General features: G+C 34.7%; 4 protein-coding genes across 5 annotated transcripts; 2 read left to right on the forward strand and 2 right to left on the reverse strand.

The window, feature by feature from the left end:
* On the forward strand, positions 835-1,320 carry LOC109707872 (B3 domain-containing protein Os04g0386900-like). The gene is made up of 2 exons (XM_020229398.1): positions 835-876; positions 1,021-1,320. Exons 1-2 carry the CDS (start codon positions 835-837, stop codon positions 1,318-1,320), a joined length of 342 nt encoding a protein of 113 aa, XP_020084987.1.
* On the forward strand, positions 2,412-3,990 carry LOC109708094 (mitogen-activated protein kinase kinase 10-like). The gene has a single exon (XM_020229692.1). It carries the CDS (start codon positions 2,784-2,786, stop codon positions 3,705-3,707), a length of 924 nt encoding a protein of 307 aa, XP_020085281.1. The 5' UTR covers positions 2,412-2,783; the 3' UTR covers positions 3,708-3,990.
* LOC109708099 (NADH dehydrogenase [ubiquinone] 1 beta subcomplex subunit 10-B-like) lies at positions 4,405-7,328 on the reverse strand. Its single transcript, XM_020229697.1, has 3 exons — positions 6,971-7,328; positions 6,791-6,879; positions 4,405-4,757 (listed from the first exon to the last, which is right to left on the reverse strand). The coding sequence occupies exons 1-2, from the start codon at positions 7,254-7,256 to the stop codon at positions 6,854-6,856; spliced, it is 312 nt and encodes a 103-aa protein (XP_020085286.1). The 5' UTR covers positions 7,257-7,328; the 3' UTR covers positions 4,405-4,757; positions 6,791-6,853.
* LOC109708097 lies at positions 11,122-11,894 on the reverse strand. Of its 2 annotated transcripts, none has more exons than XM_020229696.1 (2): positions 11,494-11,894; positions 11,122-11,398 (listed from the first exon to the last, which is right to left on the reverse strand). In XM_020229696.1, exons 1-2 carry the CDS (start codon positions 11,794-11,796, stop codon positions 11,261-11,263), a joined length of 441 nt encoding a protein of 146 aa, XP_020085285.1. In that variant the 5' UTR covers positions 11,797-11,894; the 3' UTR covers positions 11,122-11,260. The 2 variants fall into 2 exon arrangements, with proteins under 2 accessions (XP_020085285.1, XP_020085284.1); XM_020229695.1 differs by having other exon boundaries at positions 11,164-11,398; positions 11,479-11,879.

The raw sequence follows: 15,295 nt of genomic DNA on the forward strand, positions 1-15,295 counted from the left end.
TGTGTGTGTGTGTGTGTGTGTGTGTGTGTGTGTGTGTGTGTTGCTTGATTGCTATTAAAGTTCTTTGGGAAGGCTTACTGTTCTAGTGTAGAATCTACTCAAATTGCTACAACTTGGAGCAAAAGCATTCATAGATGCTAATAGTTGGTGGGAAAAGAAGGGAACAATGTGTTGTTTCCAACTTTGTCTGACGAAAAGAAAGAATATGGAGAGATCATTCACAAATAAAGGTTAAGAAAAAATGATCTGAAGTAGAATTGGAAGTTATATCTTTGATTAGTAAAAAGAGAAAAAAAAAGAAAAAAAAAAGAAAAGAAAAAAGAGGAAACCAAAGAAAATTGAAAGCATGCGACTAAAGCTGTTAACCGCAAAAGAAAAGGAGTTAGGTAATTAGCCTGAATAATATATCAAGCTGAACAACTGTACTGTGTAATCTGAATAAATAAGATAATTAGCAAAGAATTTTTCAAAAAGAAAAAGATAATAAGCAAAGAAAATTGACTACTGAAACTAATTAAACAGATGTACTATAGCAGTAATAAACAGAAAGTGTGAACAAGTATATCAAGAAAAAAGTAAGTTCCTCATTTAAGTTCCTTTGGTGTTAGCTTCCATTATTTGTTGTATTCTTTCTATGAATTCTGTAAATGTAAAATTTATCCATTTCACATCCTAAGTCTTACTGGCTATGAGATTGGAATGCACTAGCAGATGGACTTTTATTGATTAGCATGCGATGCATCCCAGCTTGATGCTAAGAAGCTTCGTCTTCAAAGAAAACGAAGAAGCAAAAAAAGGAAGCTACCACAAAATTTTTATTTTTCGTTGCTAAACATGAACCTGCAGGATTGTAGATTGCAAAAAATCTGCCGTATGGTACCCTATTCAATTGCATAGGCTTTTCAGTGTTAAAAAAACAAAATGAGTGAAGGTGCAAATAATTTAGTTTTTTCTTTTTTCTTTTTTTTTTTTTTACCATGTAGTCTCCGAAGCATATATCATGGGATTTCTTCTGTATAGGTGGTTCCGAAGGAATTCCGTGAATTACTTCCACCTAGCCCGGTATGGCTCACCCTTTCTTGCAAGAACAAGACATGGGAGGTGAGATACTGCGGGGACCGTTACTTGAAGCGATTCGAGACTGGATGGAAGAGGTTTGCCATTGAGAACAATCTAGAGATTGGAGATGGGTGCGTGTTCGAGCTGATGGACAATGAGAACTTGAACTTTGGAGTTAGAGTTCTCAAAGGGGAAATTCCATCTCTGGTTAGGAACATCGAAGATGGTCGGAGCTCCGACAGCCCCATCATGATCGACTGAGGTAATCAACTTTATTATCTTGCTACTTTGTTTCATGTATTTAGGATCTACTAAGACTTGAGTTTAGCTTTGGTGTGTATTCCGTGTACGTGTGAAGTATCTATGTAAATGACTTTTAAGTTGTTGTGGTAGTGTCAACGGTTCAAGAAAGATAAGATTTATGTGGTGAAGAGGAATGAATTAATCTGCAGGCTACCTTATGTGCTGTGGTTTCAGCATTCAATGCGAAGTAACTAGTGTAGAAACTGTAAATTATTACCTCAGAACAATAATATATTTGGGCGTGAACGAGAGAGTGTACAAATTATTTGTTCCAAATTGAAAGCAAATTTCAGTTTGGTCAGGTAATGATAATTACATCAGACTTTCCCATTGACAATTTTAAATGTAAGAAACAGGTTCGTTTGGCTTTATCTAATGCAACCAGTCCATATAACAGGCCAAACTGATTCGCAAGATTTTAATATTTAAATTCAATGAGAAGTTCGAAAATAAAATTAGTTGGCTTAACTGTTTAATGTGGCATTTAATTTATTACACCCAAAATTAAAGTCAAATTTGAAACTGGAAAAAAAACAACCAATTTACATACTGATATATCGTGCCTGAGAATTGCATTTTACTTCTCCACCTTTTCATTGCTACTATTTTTATGTGTAAGTGAAATTGATATTTGCATCTTTGTCCCAGAAGCTGTCGTCTATATTTGCACGTATACCTTCTACTTGTGCCGTGCATGATGTGTGAGCAGTGAAACTCTTTGTTAAGTAAGGTTAATCACATGCATTAAATTACAATCTGCGGGTACTGCCATGTGCCCCGTAAAATACGTTTTTTTTTCTATGTAATATTATGTTTGATATGTTAGAGGTAGAAGTTTTGCAAATGCGATATCGAGTGCACCAATTGTGAGTTACTTAATTACCAGCAGTAACAATACCTTTTGGGGTACGATTTTGTGGCGTGAATGGAGAGGGGTTAACAGGGTTCCTCCCCGCGTACGCAGCAACAGAGTTAACGACGCGAGTCGCTGCCATCCAAGATCTGCCGATGACGTCAGCAACGGGAGCTNGTAACAATACCTTTTGGGGTACGATTTTGTGGCGTGAATGGAGAGGGGTTAACAGGGTTCCTCCCCGCGTACGCAGCAACAGAGTTAACGACGCGAGTCGCTGCCATCCAAGATCTGCCGATGACGTCAGCAACGGGAGCTGCGCAATCGGATCTCCCTCGCCCGTTTCGCCACCCGTCTCTCCCCGCATCTCCCGCCCTCCCCCTGCATACATATCCATGCATCCATCCCCCTCATGATCCTCCTTTAAAAATTGCTCATCTTCTCTTCCCAATTCCCATGCATGTCGATAATCACTGTTTCACATTACATATACTATACCCCGGCGGCCTGAACCTTTTAGTCAGAATTTGAGAGAGGGAGGGGCGGGAGTGTGTGTCGGGGTGTGCCCATGGTGAGCGAGCGAAGAATGCACGTAAAGCAAGCGCTGCTTGAAAAGCTCTGCTTGCCCACGCCCTCCATGGCCGCAGCCTACCCTTCCTCGCCCCAGCTGTTCAGCCTCTCCGACCTGGAGAAGCTCTCCGTCCTCGGCCACGGCAGCGGCGGCACCGTCTATTTAGTCCGCCACCTCCCCACCTCCTCCCTCTTCGCCCTCAAAGTCCTCCACAGCAACAGCAACAGCAGTACCAATCATGAGGCCGACGTCCTCGCCCGCGTGGAGGACTGCCCCCACGTCGTCCGCTGCCACGGCGTGCTCGACGTCGCCGGCCTCTGCTGCCTCGTGCTGGAGTACATGCCCGGCGGCTCCCTCCTCGACGTCCTTCGCGCCCGAGGAAGGCTCTCCGAAGAGCTCATCGCGTGGGTGGCCAAGTGCGTGCTCCGGGCGCTCCTCCACCTCCACGCCGCCGGCGTCGTGCACGGCGACGTCAAGCCCTCCAACCTCCTCATAAGCCGGCAGGGGGAGGTCAAGATCGCCGACTTCGGGGCCAGCCGATTGGCGACGTCGGAGGAGGCGGCGTGCGAGGAGGGCACGCGCGCGTACATGAGCCCGGAGCGGCTCGACTCGGAGGGATTCCAAGGGGAGGCCGGGGGATTCGCCGGGGACGTGTGGGCCCTCGGGGTGGTGCTGCTGGAGTGCCTCGTGGGGCGGTTGCCCCTCGCGGGACCCGGGATAACGTGGGCGGTGTGCCTGGGCGGGGGCCCGCAGCTGCAGGTCCCCGAGGGGGAGGCGTCGCCGGAGCTGAGGAGCTTCGTCGGCAGGTGCCTGGAGAGGGAGTGGAGGAGGAGGGCCACGGCGGCCGAGCTCCTCGCCCACCCCTTTGTCGCCAAGTGCGGTGACTGCGCCACCGCCGCATGGACCCAGAAATTAATTTAATTAATAACTAGTTCGTTAATTAACTAGTTGATAGTGAGGGATTTTAATGCACGTACAATAAGGACGAACGAACAAAGAATATGAAAAACAACAAGGTGGGTTCTAATAATTTTCTTTTCTTTTCTTTTCTTTTTTTGTTTTCCGTTTCCTCTACAGTTGAAGAGCTGGTACTAAAAAGGACTGACTCATCAGGAGCTGTAAGAAAACAGTTTTAGCTCACCATTACTAGGCGAGAATAATATCTATCCATTTGACTATGGTATTCAAACGTTCTATTTTCTCCTGCACCCGCTAAGCCATACATCATCCTCCATAACTTCTAATAAAAGTTTATTTTCTTACCACAAGATAATAAAAGAGAAAGAAGCAGCAGCCCTGATTAAGTAATGAGTTCAAATTAAAATCTTTAGACGTGATCAGAAGTGGTTTGAATGGATGCCTCATCTATAAAAGAGTGAAAAAGTTCCTCCAAAAGTTGTTGATTTAGACCCCTCTGCATTCCAAACTTGACAGATAGTCAACCATAAAAAGAAAAACTAATTTCTAATTAGTAATTACCCACAATTAAAATACTAAAAATCATCAAAAAGATATTATTCTGCGAGGACCATTTTGAGGATATGCATATATAGTATGCTTATGGAGCAATAGTACCAAGGCTGTGGACTGTGCAACCTTCCCAGTTCAAGTACATTACTAGGCCAATGAAGAACCTTTTTATTTTCACTCCGAAGCAAACACACGCAGTTCCGTGCTAGCCATTGATGCTCGACTTACTATATTGGAGATCACCATTTGAAATGAGAAGTAGAACCGACAAAATATGAGATCAGATGCTGTGCAAAGCAAACGGTAATAAATATTTTGTTCTTTTGACAACAAAAGAAAACAGAAAGGAGGAAGCAATGCAAACTTCTCCGTTATCCATTATTATGAAGTTCAACAAGTAATGGACTTCTGAAAACAGGCACCGCGTGCCGGGAAGTAAGTTTAAGAGACAAAAAACCATTTAAACAAGTGGTTGGCACTGCCCTCATTTACCCTGACCGCCTGCAAAGAAGAACCACACAAGTATTATTCTTAAAATCATGTACATTTTCATAATTACTTTTATCAAATTTGGAACAAAGCAGATTCACCCCTACGAACCATAGGTTCTTTTCTCTCTATTTAAGCAGCTACTCAGTGAAAGACAAAAAAAAAGAAAAAGAAAATTGAAGAACAGTCATATAGGAGTTATAATTCACACATTAGCATAGACTGTTTTCTATTGTTAATGTCGAAGTCATGGTGCCGATATTTCAATACCTTATTTATCTATCTAGTTAAGTGATTAACAGACTCAATTCGGGAGCGCAGATTACTTTTCTCTTTTCTCACATCCAACAGACTTTGTTCCCCATGCCAATTTAATTTCTTTTTCCTTTTTTTGTAGGAGAAAATATCTATAATTTTAGTATTTGCGATATAAGCCAGTTTTATGTTTTCTCTATTATACACACCATCTTTCTCACCTTAGAATGTGCAGACATCTAGCTCTGATTCTACAACAGATCATATGGCAATTCATGGTCGTTAATTTTGAATTTGATCCTCCAATCATTTCCACTCCATCTGATTAGCGCTCTAGAACTTCTTCATCAACTGATTTTCAAAATCTAAGGCTCTAAAGGTACTCTTAAATGCTTCAAAAAACAGATGGTAAAATGGTAATGGAACAGTCATGATAATAGATGGCCTTGACGAGAAATACCAGATGATTACAAGACACAACCTATTATTCTACAAAAATCCTCTACTAAACAACCATGCTTAAGCCTACATTTTCAAGTAAACTACCTGATGTCATCTTGGTAAATTGACACCAGTTGCGTAAAACTGAAATTTTTTAGTACTCCACTATCAGACCTGTTTTTATGCCGCATTTCACAAATGTCCCTTCGTTACTGAAGGTCCATTTATCAGTTTGTTGTCGGGAAGAATAAAGAAAATTGGCTAAAGAAGTGTAAGAAGATTGAATATCCCAAAATCCAAGGAAATAAATCACCTCAAAGGTGAAATATGCCATCTTGAAAATCATAATTAGGACCTCAGGCCCTAATTATCAAAGTATATCATTCCCAACATCCAAACAGGACCTCAGTGAACAAAAACAAGTTTTGTTACAGAAATGACATCTCAGGATGAGCTAGAGTTCACAAGGCAATGAAATTTAAATACGTAAGTTAGATTTTAAGAGAGATCAGGGATTTTTGACATAAATATAGGATAAATTTGTGTAGAGTGAGCCCTTAGAAGATCAAGAGGATGCGGAAGAAGGGGTTGATTTAAGGACTTTAGGCAGTGTTTGGGGATTCCTATGATTCCATCCCAACGAAGGGGGTAAATAATCCTTGATGGGTATTATAGTATGACGTGTTATCTCCTCCACTGTACTTCACTGGGGTTTAGCCAGGATAGAGCAGAATAATGCGCTGCCAATGGGGATATCATTATTCCATCTTACTCCATGGAATTACCGCCCTACGGCACCACTGCATAAGGGACAATTGGGTAGAGCCATGTTGGATGTAAATTCTACAAATCCTAACGGCATATAATCAGAGTAAGAGACGTTGAGTATACTTCTCACAATCCACTATCACTTCCCAACTAAACAGTATCTTAATGGACCAAATACTGAAGGAGAAACAAAAAAAAAAAAAGAAAAAAAAGAAAAAGGAATTTGATGTGCAGTGTCAAAGATAAATGAAGATTTTGTTCAGAAATGCCCTGGCAACCAGTCAGAAATTACGAAAGGCATCGATATCAATGTATATATTAGTTTAGTTCAGATGATAAAATAAGGAACCGACATTTTGGGGCGTGTGATTATGGTGATCAGAAAGATAGGTTGTGATTCAAAATCTATCACGCAGAAACAGAAGTTACAGAACATGCACGTAATTCGAATAACACTAATAACTGCATTAGCACCAATTGGAATCAAGAGATGTACACCACCGAATTAGACGAGAAAATGGACATAGCAAAGAAGTTCAGCGCAGCATCAGCACTAAATAAGAAGAGGAAAGGGGTCTCACCTCACCGCAGCTTAATTGACTTGTTCTCCTCCTTATTCTTCTTGAGAAGGGAGGAAGAACTAATCAATCATCAAGATCCTTTTTGGGCCCTGGAACGTGTCAACAGGAACAGATCAAAAACACGCAAACAAACCCTAGAAGATGAAGGGAAGGGAAGGGGATGGATGAGGAGATGGGGACCGTGGAGTTCGGGGGGGCGGGAGTCCTTGCCCCAGCCGACGCCGCGGGTGGCGTCGAGGTACTGGCGGGCGAGGTGGCGGCACTTCTGGATGTGGTTGACGCCCTCGATGCGGTAGCACCAGCGGAGGCGGTCGCGGAGGATCTTGGCCGTCTCGATCTGGATCCACTTCTCCCGCACCAGGTGCTCCCGCATCTCCAGCATCGCCACCGGGTCCCCGTACGGATTCGCCGGGTCGAACCCGTCCGGCGCCTGCTCGTCGAACTCCACCTTCGCCTTCCGCACCATGATCAACGCACGCGCGCACACACACACACACACTCTCTCTCTCTCTCTCTCTCTCTCTCTATCTCCACGGCTCTGGTGCTTCCCCAGTCGCTATTTAATCCGTGCTTCAAGATTCGTGCGTGATTTTGCCCCTTTTTTGGTCTCTTATTAAGAAAGCTTTTACGGCCCAGCCCTGCACAGCGAAACCCAACCCGTAAAGGACCGGCCCAAATTTCCCTCCTAGATTGCCGGCACTATTTTCCTGCTAATGCCTAGTTCGGCGTAAAACTAACCTAATAATTATTTTCAAATGTAAAAAAATTTATTTTTGCTTATTTGGCTCAACGTAAAATTACTTTTTATGAATTTGGAGAAAATTAAAGTTTTTATTTTCTTTTACTTATTTTCGACAAGAAATGAAAACTTAAACTGCATAAAATTTAGGTTAATTACACCGGTAGTTCCCAACCTTCGCACCAATTTTCACCTGAGTTCCAACTTTTTCTTTTCTTTTCTTTTTTTACAATTGAGTCCCTAATCTCTTAATTTTATTACAATTATGTTCCAATCGTTAAAAAAACTGTTAAATTAACATAATCGCCACGTCAGCGTCTATTTGGCAATCTTTTGTATGTCATCTTAGGTCCCTAAATTTTGCACGTTTTTTATGTTAGTCCATAAAAATAAAAATTCAAAATTTTAAATTTAAATTCAAAAATAAGATTAAAATTAAAAGTTTAAACTAACAAGAAATTAGAATTTTGAATTTGAATTTAAAGCTGAATTAAAATTTTGAATTGAAAATCAAATTTTAAATTTAAATTTATACTTGAATCTAAATTTTAAATTCAAACTTAAAATTTTGATTTTGATTTTGATATTTCAATTTACATTTAAAATGAAAGTTTTGAAACCGAAATTTAAATTTAAAATCTGAATTTAAATTTAAAATCATATTCAAAATTTTGATTTTAAATTTTAAATTTGAATTCAAAATTTAAATTTGAATTTAAGATTTGATTTCAATTCTAAATTTGAATTTAAACTTCGAATTCAAATTCACATTTTGAATTTGAAATTTCAAATTGATGTTTGAAATTAAATTAGAATTTAGAATTCCAAATGTGAATTTGAATTTAAAATTAAAAATTTAAAATTAAATACAAAATGGGAATTTGAATTTTAATTTAAATTTGAATCCAAAATCAAAATTTAAATTTAAAATTTAAATCTTAAATTAAATTTTTTTTTTGAATTTATAAATTTAATGGGTTAATTACACCATTGGTCTTCAACATTTGCATCGTTTTTTAATTTGGTCCCAACCTTTTTTTTTTTTGTAATCCGCTGACACGACGTCTCCGTAGTGCTGACATAGCGCCTCCATGGCACTGATATGATGCTGACGTAGTATTTTTCGTCAATTTTAATAACTACCTAACAACTAGTACTTAATTGAAATAAAATCAAGAGATTAGGGACTTGATTGAAAAAAAAAAATGTTGAGGACCAAATTGAAAAATAGTGTAAAGGTTAGGGACCATTGGTGTCATTAATTTTAAAATTTTTTCATTTGTTACTTTTCCATCGAACCAAATAAATGTAGATTTTTTTTTTCCTTTCAACCAAATAAATGATAATGAAAAATAATTTCCTATAAATCAAATACTATAAAATGTAAAAAAAAAAATCACTGAAAATTTTTTTCACAAAAAAATTATTTTTTACAATTTTACGTTGAACTAAACGGACCCTAAAAGTAGATGAAAACCCTCCACGATAGGTCTATTTAAATAGCCTTCTCACTTTTACTACTTTTAATAGGAAGCTTGTTAAATTTTAAATTTGATATTATAAACTAAGTAATTTTAGTTAAATTGAATGAAAGCTAATCAAATTTATTAATAATTTTCTCAATTAAAGTTTTGAATGATTTTCAATATGTTTTTTAAAAATAAAATTGATTAGATGCTAATAATAAACAGAATTATTAAATTTAATTAAATATTTTGAGTAAATTACCTAGAATAATTTAATTTCAAGGATTAAAAATTAAAATAAAATTTCTTCAGGAACGATCGTTATAAAAAAATAGTTAAAATAAACAGTTAGAATGGGAAGTGTCCAAACTGAATACGCCCCTGAAATTGATACCTGTGGTAATTGGACCGGACCTATCACCTATAGATTAGAATGGGAATAAAAGATTTTTTTTTTTTAAATCAATATTTTGCCAATTGCTATTAGTCTATTATTGTATTTGGCATTCACTAAGCCTTAATTTGATTCAGATATAAGTAAGAACTATTTATTTAAAAAATATATAAAAATTTAGGTATAAATAGGAATTAAAGTAAATTTTTATTAGGACAATAAAATTGGGTTGTTCTCGCAATTACGTATTGTTTCAGTGGTTAGATTGAAATAAAAAAAATAAAATTAACTAAATAATTTTAAATTAATAATATTTTATTTAATTAATATAATATATCAAAATATTAATTGGAGATAAGTAAATTAAAAAAAATTATTAGCTATCTTTTTGAAGGGCTTCATAATAATAAGTGTCACATATTTGCACTTTTGGATAAAGTAGTAGTATTATTCTACTTTTTGATGATAAACTGTGATTTAAAGTAGCAACTTCCACAAAAAATTAATTAATTTAACAAATTTATAATTTAATTGATGAAAATGATTGTAGAAAATAAAGTTAAGAAAGTGTTCTTGGAAAACAAAAAAAATGAGCTATAATTAAGTCATATTTCGTAAAGTTTTATCAATTTTATAATTTAAAATTATACATAAAGAATATAAATTTATTTTATTAAAAATAATTTGATTTTTAAAATTGTTCAAGTTAAAATTTTAAATTATTTTAGAAATATGCTTGGACTTTTGCTACATCAACCCTCATAAGTTGCTACATCAGAAATGAGTTCCTACACCTTACGTTATGTTAGATGACTAGCACTTCAAAATTTAAATTTAATTTAATATGCGCAATATAAAATATTTAAAGAGCACAAATATATCTAATAAATTATATTCTTACATCTCTCGTAAAATTATAAATATAGGTGTGTCTAGTGTCTACATTTGTAGACCCGCTACGGCAATCTGGAGGGCCGAGCAGGCAATTTGCCCACCAAAGGGATAAAAATAAAACAATAAAACAAAACAGTATTTCACTGTTTATGTACCTTACCTGAGGCATTTGAATCACATTATCTAAAATTCATAGATATTAAAAAAAACACACAAATTTCGTTCATAGTAATTGAAAAATTAAAAATTTTATAATTCCTCCTACACTTAATTCGCACAATTATTATTGAAGATTATAAAAATTGCAAAATTTTATTATAAACCGATCCTTTGAAGATTATGAGTTTTGCTACCACAACCGACTTAAAAGATTCAAAACATCAGACTATCACACATTTTGGAACCTTTTGGTTGTGGGACCTTTTGGTTGCATGTAATTACAATTGCACATCAGTTATAACCGCATACAAATACTAATTTAGTATTTGATTTAATCTATTTTAACTTCAACTGCTACAGTAAAGACTGCCAAAGAAAATTCAATTGAAGCTAAGCCCAAATTTACCATAGTTTATGAAAAAAATAACCTTAAATAAAATATAAACTTACCTCCTAAAAAATAAACAAAATTTTTTTTTTGTTTTTTTACATTCAAGTTAATTTTATCATCATATATATAAAAAGATAAAATTTAAAAAATTATTTCCTAGCTGCACACAGCCAAACAAATTATTTGTACTATATGAAGCCAAATTTAGATATATATGAAGCCAAATTTAGATATAAAACTAGAAGATGCATTAGAAAAAAGCAAAAATCACGAGTAAATGAGTCCTTGGACAGACTTCAGCATAAGTTATAACATACGCTTATACGGCCTCCTACATACTACAAGTTCCATCATAAGTTAAGACACAAGTAAAGTAGAACATCAGTGGAATAGCGGAAACCTCCAGAGAGACCCGCAAGACTAAAATCTACTCAACAGCAACAGCACCATCCGGACCAATATTTTGGAGTGGCTGCCTGCATAGCAGACAGAGTTTCTTCTTCTGGATCTCTTGCCCGCTAGTAGCACCCACCTCTACTGATGGAAACCGTGTCGATTTGCCAAGCTGATGGAAAAAAAAAAAAGTTAGAAATTGAAAAAACACTGCACTGTTGAGAGAAAGAGAACGCGGGTCAGCTTGCTCACCTCATTTGCCCGGACCTCATTTGCACTGCTTCTCACTACCCTCCGGCAATAATTTCCAACTATGTCCTCATGTGTCATGTCGAAAAACTTGTTTAGCCCAACCCGGGAACGTGGTCCCTTAACCATTCGCTTCTCTGCACGGCACTTGTTTATAAAGTCCACATTTTTGCAAAAGATTGCAAATCGCCGCTCCTTCTCCGCAGCATCCGCATACGTGCGTTTGAACTTTTTGATCAATAGCTCAAACCTCCCACGCCTCACCATTTCTGTTGCCCAAGAGACGGCCTTGCCGGTGAGTCCATTGGCAAAGGTATTCATGCTGCTGCTGAGATGGAAAATAATTGTTTGTTTCGGTAGATCGAAAATCGAGACTCCGAGGAGAAAAAGAAATCCAATAGACACATAGTATAAGGAAATTAATAGAATTCGAATGAAAAGTACTCGGGGTCTTTTTATTTCTAAAAACTTGTTGAAAAATACTCCAAAATCTTTGAGAATTATTTCTTAAAATTGCATTAACTAGTGGAATCAAACAATAGGTAGACAAGATCTGCAATCTCTATAATTCTAGAATTTGCAGCAGCCGGATAGGACATAAAGAAGATAAAGTCGAATGTAAGAACCCTAAAGAGGAAAATATGATTCAACACATCTGACTTGCATCAGGTGTACGACAAAAGCAGACCATAAAAATTAGGTTAGAAAATGAAACTAATCACAAACATGTCAAATAAAAGTTGAGAAACATCTAAATTCTTTTCAACAAAAAATAACTATCGTAGGCCCAAAAATGACAGTACCCTATGTCTGGCGCACTATGTATACAAATGCCAAAGAAAACATAGATCAGATCAAGCGTACGACTCCAAATTGCTTGACCAACAAAAAATAATCAGAACAAACATAAAACTGTTTGGAGCAAGAAGAAAACAGATTACAAGATATTGAGAAAGAATAGGAAAAAATATATATATTAAATGTAAACTCTGATTTGTGTTAGCAAATCGATTTAGGTCAGGTCGGCGAATATATATATTTCAGTACAGAATCAGTTATTTGAAAAACCAGTATACCAGTTCCAGTTCCAAACCGAACAGCAAACCAGCCAACCCGTTTATCTTGGTGCTGAAACTTCTCTGGAAAACCGGCCTTGCATTCTGTTGAAAGGGCCCCAAAAAAAAACCAAAAAGAAGAAAGAAAATGTAAGAAAAGACACGAAGGAAAAGATGTGAGAGTCTAACATCATCCATTCTATTTTAAGTGGAAAAAAACAGAAAAATTGATCAAATAATTAAAGTGCAACAATATGATTAATTAACTTCTTTTTCTTTTTCTTTTTTTTTTTTTGGAGAAGATAGCACGCTACCCGTTTTATTCATTGGTACGACGAACTTTTAGTCCAGAGAAGTCCAAGATTGAACAATTGCGAACTATTCAAGATACAATGGAGAGTCTTCTATAACATGCACCCAATATATTCCGAGAGGGATAAATAAATAAATAAATCCCAATATAATAATATAGAATTAAATACATCTTCAGAGATAGGCCCGATGCACTCATGCTTCGAAAAGAGCAAAAAGAGCCAATATCAAAGCCATTAGAGTGAATGGTTAGGTAGTTGGATCACAAACTCATATAGATGGTAAAATTAGCAAATAAACTACAAATCCTGCCTTCGTAAGAGGAGCAAATCAAAATAATTGATGCTTCGATTTTAAAAACGCAAAAAAAGAAAGCAATTTCAAGAAAACAGGGTTAGAAAAGAGTAACACCTAAAGAAAAAATATTAGAACGGCAAACCACTCACACCTGGACACGACTAATGTTTTGCTGTTTGTTGAATTACAAATAAGAAGATGAAGATCCCCACATCGGGTAACACTTTTATAGATTTTACATGCAATTGGAAAGGGAAAGAAGAGAAGGGGTAAAAGCGGTTCGATTCCAGAAACTTTTCTTTAAAAAAAAAAAAAATGGAAATAGAAAATCTGAACAGGAAGCGAACCTAGATAAACCCAGATTGTCGTGTTAAAACACAAACAAAACCCTAGACGAAGTCAGATTAAAAACGACAATAAACTAGACGAACTTAGATTATAAAAAAAAAAAAAAAGAAATTGGGTAATCTAGTTCCAAAACACTCTTTAAAGAAGGGATTCATTCGAATACCTCAAAGATAGAGAGAGAGGACCTCACGGTGAGAGAGGGAGATCGGAAGAGAGAGGGCGAAGAGGCGAAAAGGGGATCGGGGTTTAATGAAAGGAAAAGGTTAAATTACACATCTCGTCCTCACACAATGAATTAACTTTTCTCACGAAAATGTAGTAGTCGAATAGCGGAATTCAATTTAGTTGAGTGTACATGCAAATACATATAATAATTTTTTTAATTTATTTTAAAAATAATATAAATTTTTATATATTATATTTATATAAAAGTCTATAATAAAAATTATATTTTATAAATTTATATATTATATTTTTTAAAAAAATATTTACAATATTTTATAATATTATTATATATATATATATGTTAAATATTTTTATATATTTTTTCAATTCAAATAAATATAAAATTTAAATATATTGTTTAAACTAAAAATATTAGAATTTAATTAATATTTACTTTAAAATTTAAAATTTAATTTTGATCTATTGTAACTAAATATTTTAATTGTTAATTCAAATCTGATATCTAAAATTTATAAATTTAAATTTAATTTACGATTTAAACTCAAATTTTAATTTTTATGTAAAATAGGGGATAAGAATGCTATTTTTTAAGAGATTTATCATAACTGTTCGTTTTTATTTAAAATAATTTTTATTGAATTGATATAATCATTGGTAGAATTATAATGGTAGGATTGAATTTATAGATGATAGGAATATTATTTTTCCTAAAAAATTTATTATAACCGTTTATTTTTATTTAAGATAATTTTTATGGAATTGATATTACCATTGGCAGGATTGAATTTATAGCTGGGTTCATTCTTATTTCAAATATTTTTTTTATAAATTAATTATAATCGTTCGTAATGAATCATCTTCTATACGCTTTTATAAGATTTTTTATTCCATCTGTTATTATAAAACTTTCTATATGATTTTATTTATAGTATAGATAATATAAAATAAATAAATAGGAATGCTATTTTTTAACAGATTGGTCATAATCATTCGTTTTAATTTAAAATATTTATAAATAATAACTGTTAATAGGATTAGTTATAGATGGGTAACAATCTATTTTTTAATAAATTGATTATAACTTTTGTTCTTATTTTCGATATTTTTTAGTAAATTAATTATAGTTGTATATAAGGAATATACTTTTATTTCTTTTTTATTCTGCTTGGTACTATAAAATTTTCTATACCATTTTATGTATAGTATAAAAATAAATATAAAATATAAATTATAAGACATCTTAATTATTATTATATCATCAATAATAAAAATATTATTCCATTTATTGCGTCAGCACACTATAAGCATGATCTAAAAAAATTGTGATTAATTTCATCAGTACCCTTCCACCACCCTAGTAACATAGGTACCCTCCAAAAAGTTGTCAATATCAAAAAAATAAATACTCTTTCACATTTAGTAAAATTAATTAAACTATCCATAGTACTCATATTCTATTAAAAATATAACTATTGTAATAGTTATCCCTCTCACACTTACAACTATTGTAATACACAATAGATGATTAAGAAAGATAGTATGCACTTATTATATGTATTTTTCTACTTTAATTTAATTATTTTAATATGTTTTTATTTTCGCTAGTTTTGTAACCTTTCTAT

Source organism: Ananas comosus, linkage group 3, assembly GCF_001540865.1.
Source record: "Ananas comosus cultivar F153 linkage group 3, ASM154086v1, whole genome shotgun sequence".
Classification (NCBI taxonomy): domain Eukaryota; kingdom Viridiplantae; phylum Streptophyta; class Magnoliopsida; order Poales; family Bromeliaceae; genus Ananas; species Ananas comosus.

Excerpts from the sequence above, each read along its gene's own strand:
- LOC109707872 (XM_020229398.1), top strand. The coding sequence starts at position 835 with ATGAACCTGCAGGATTGTAGATTGCAAAAAATCTGCCGTATG. Across the intron at positions 877-1,020 it reads TGCAAAAAATCTGCCGTATG|GTGGTTCCGAAGGAATTCCG; the intron begins GTACCCTATTCA and ends TCTTCTGTATAG.
- LOC109708094 (XM_020229692.1), top strand. The coding sequence starts at position 2,784 with ATGGTGAGCGAGCGAAGAATGCACGTAAAGCAAGCGCTGCTTGAAAAG.
- LOC109708099 (XM_020229697.1), bottom strand. The coding sequence starts at position 7,256 with ATGGTGCGGAAGGCGAAGGTGGAGTTCGACGAGCAGGCGCCGGACGGG. Across the intron at positions 6,880-6,970 it reads CCGCCCCCCCGAACTCCACG|GGCCCAAAAAGGATCTTGAT; the intron begins GTCCCCATCTCC and ends GACACGTTCCAG.
- LOC109708097 (XM_020229695.1), bottom strand. The coding sequence starts at position 11,796 with ATGAATACCTTTGCCAATGGACTCACCGGCAAGGCCGTCTCTTGGGCA. Across the intron at positions 11,399-11,478 it reads ATGAGGTCCGGGCAAATGAG|CTTGGCAAATCGACACGGTT; the intron begins GTGAGCAAGCTG and ends TTTTTCCATCAG.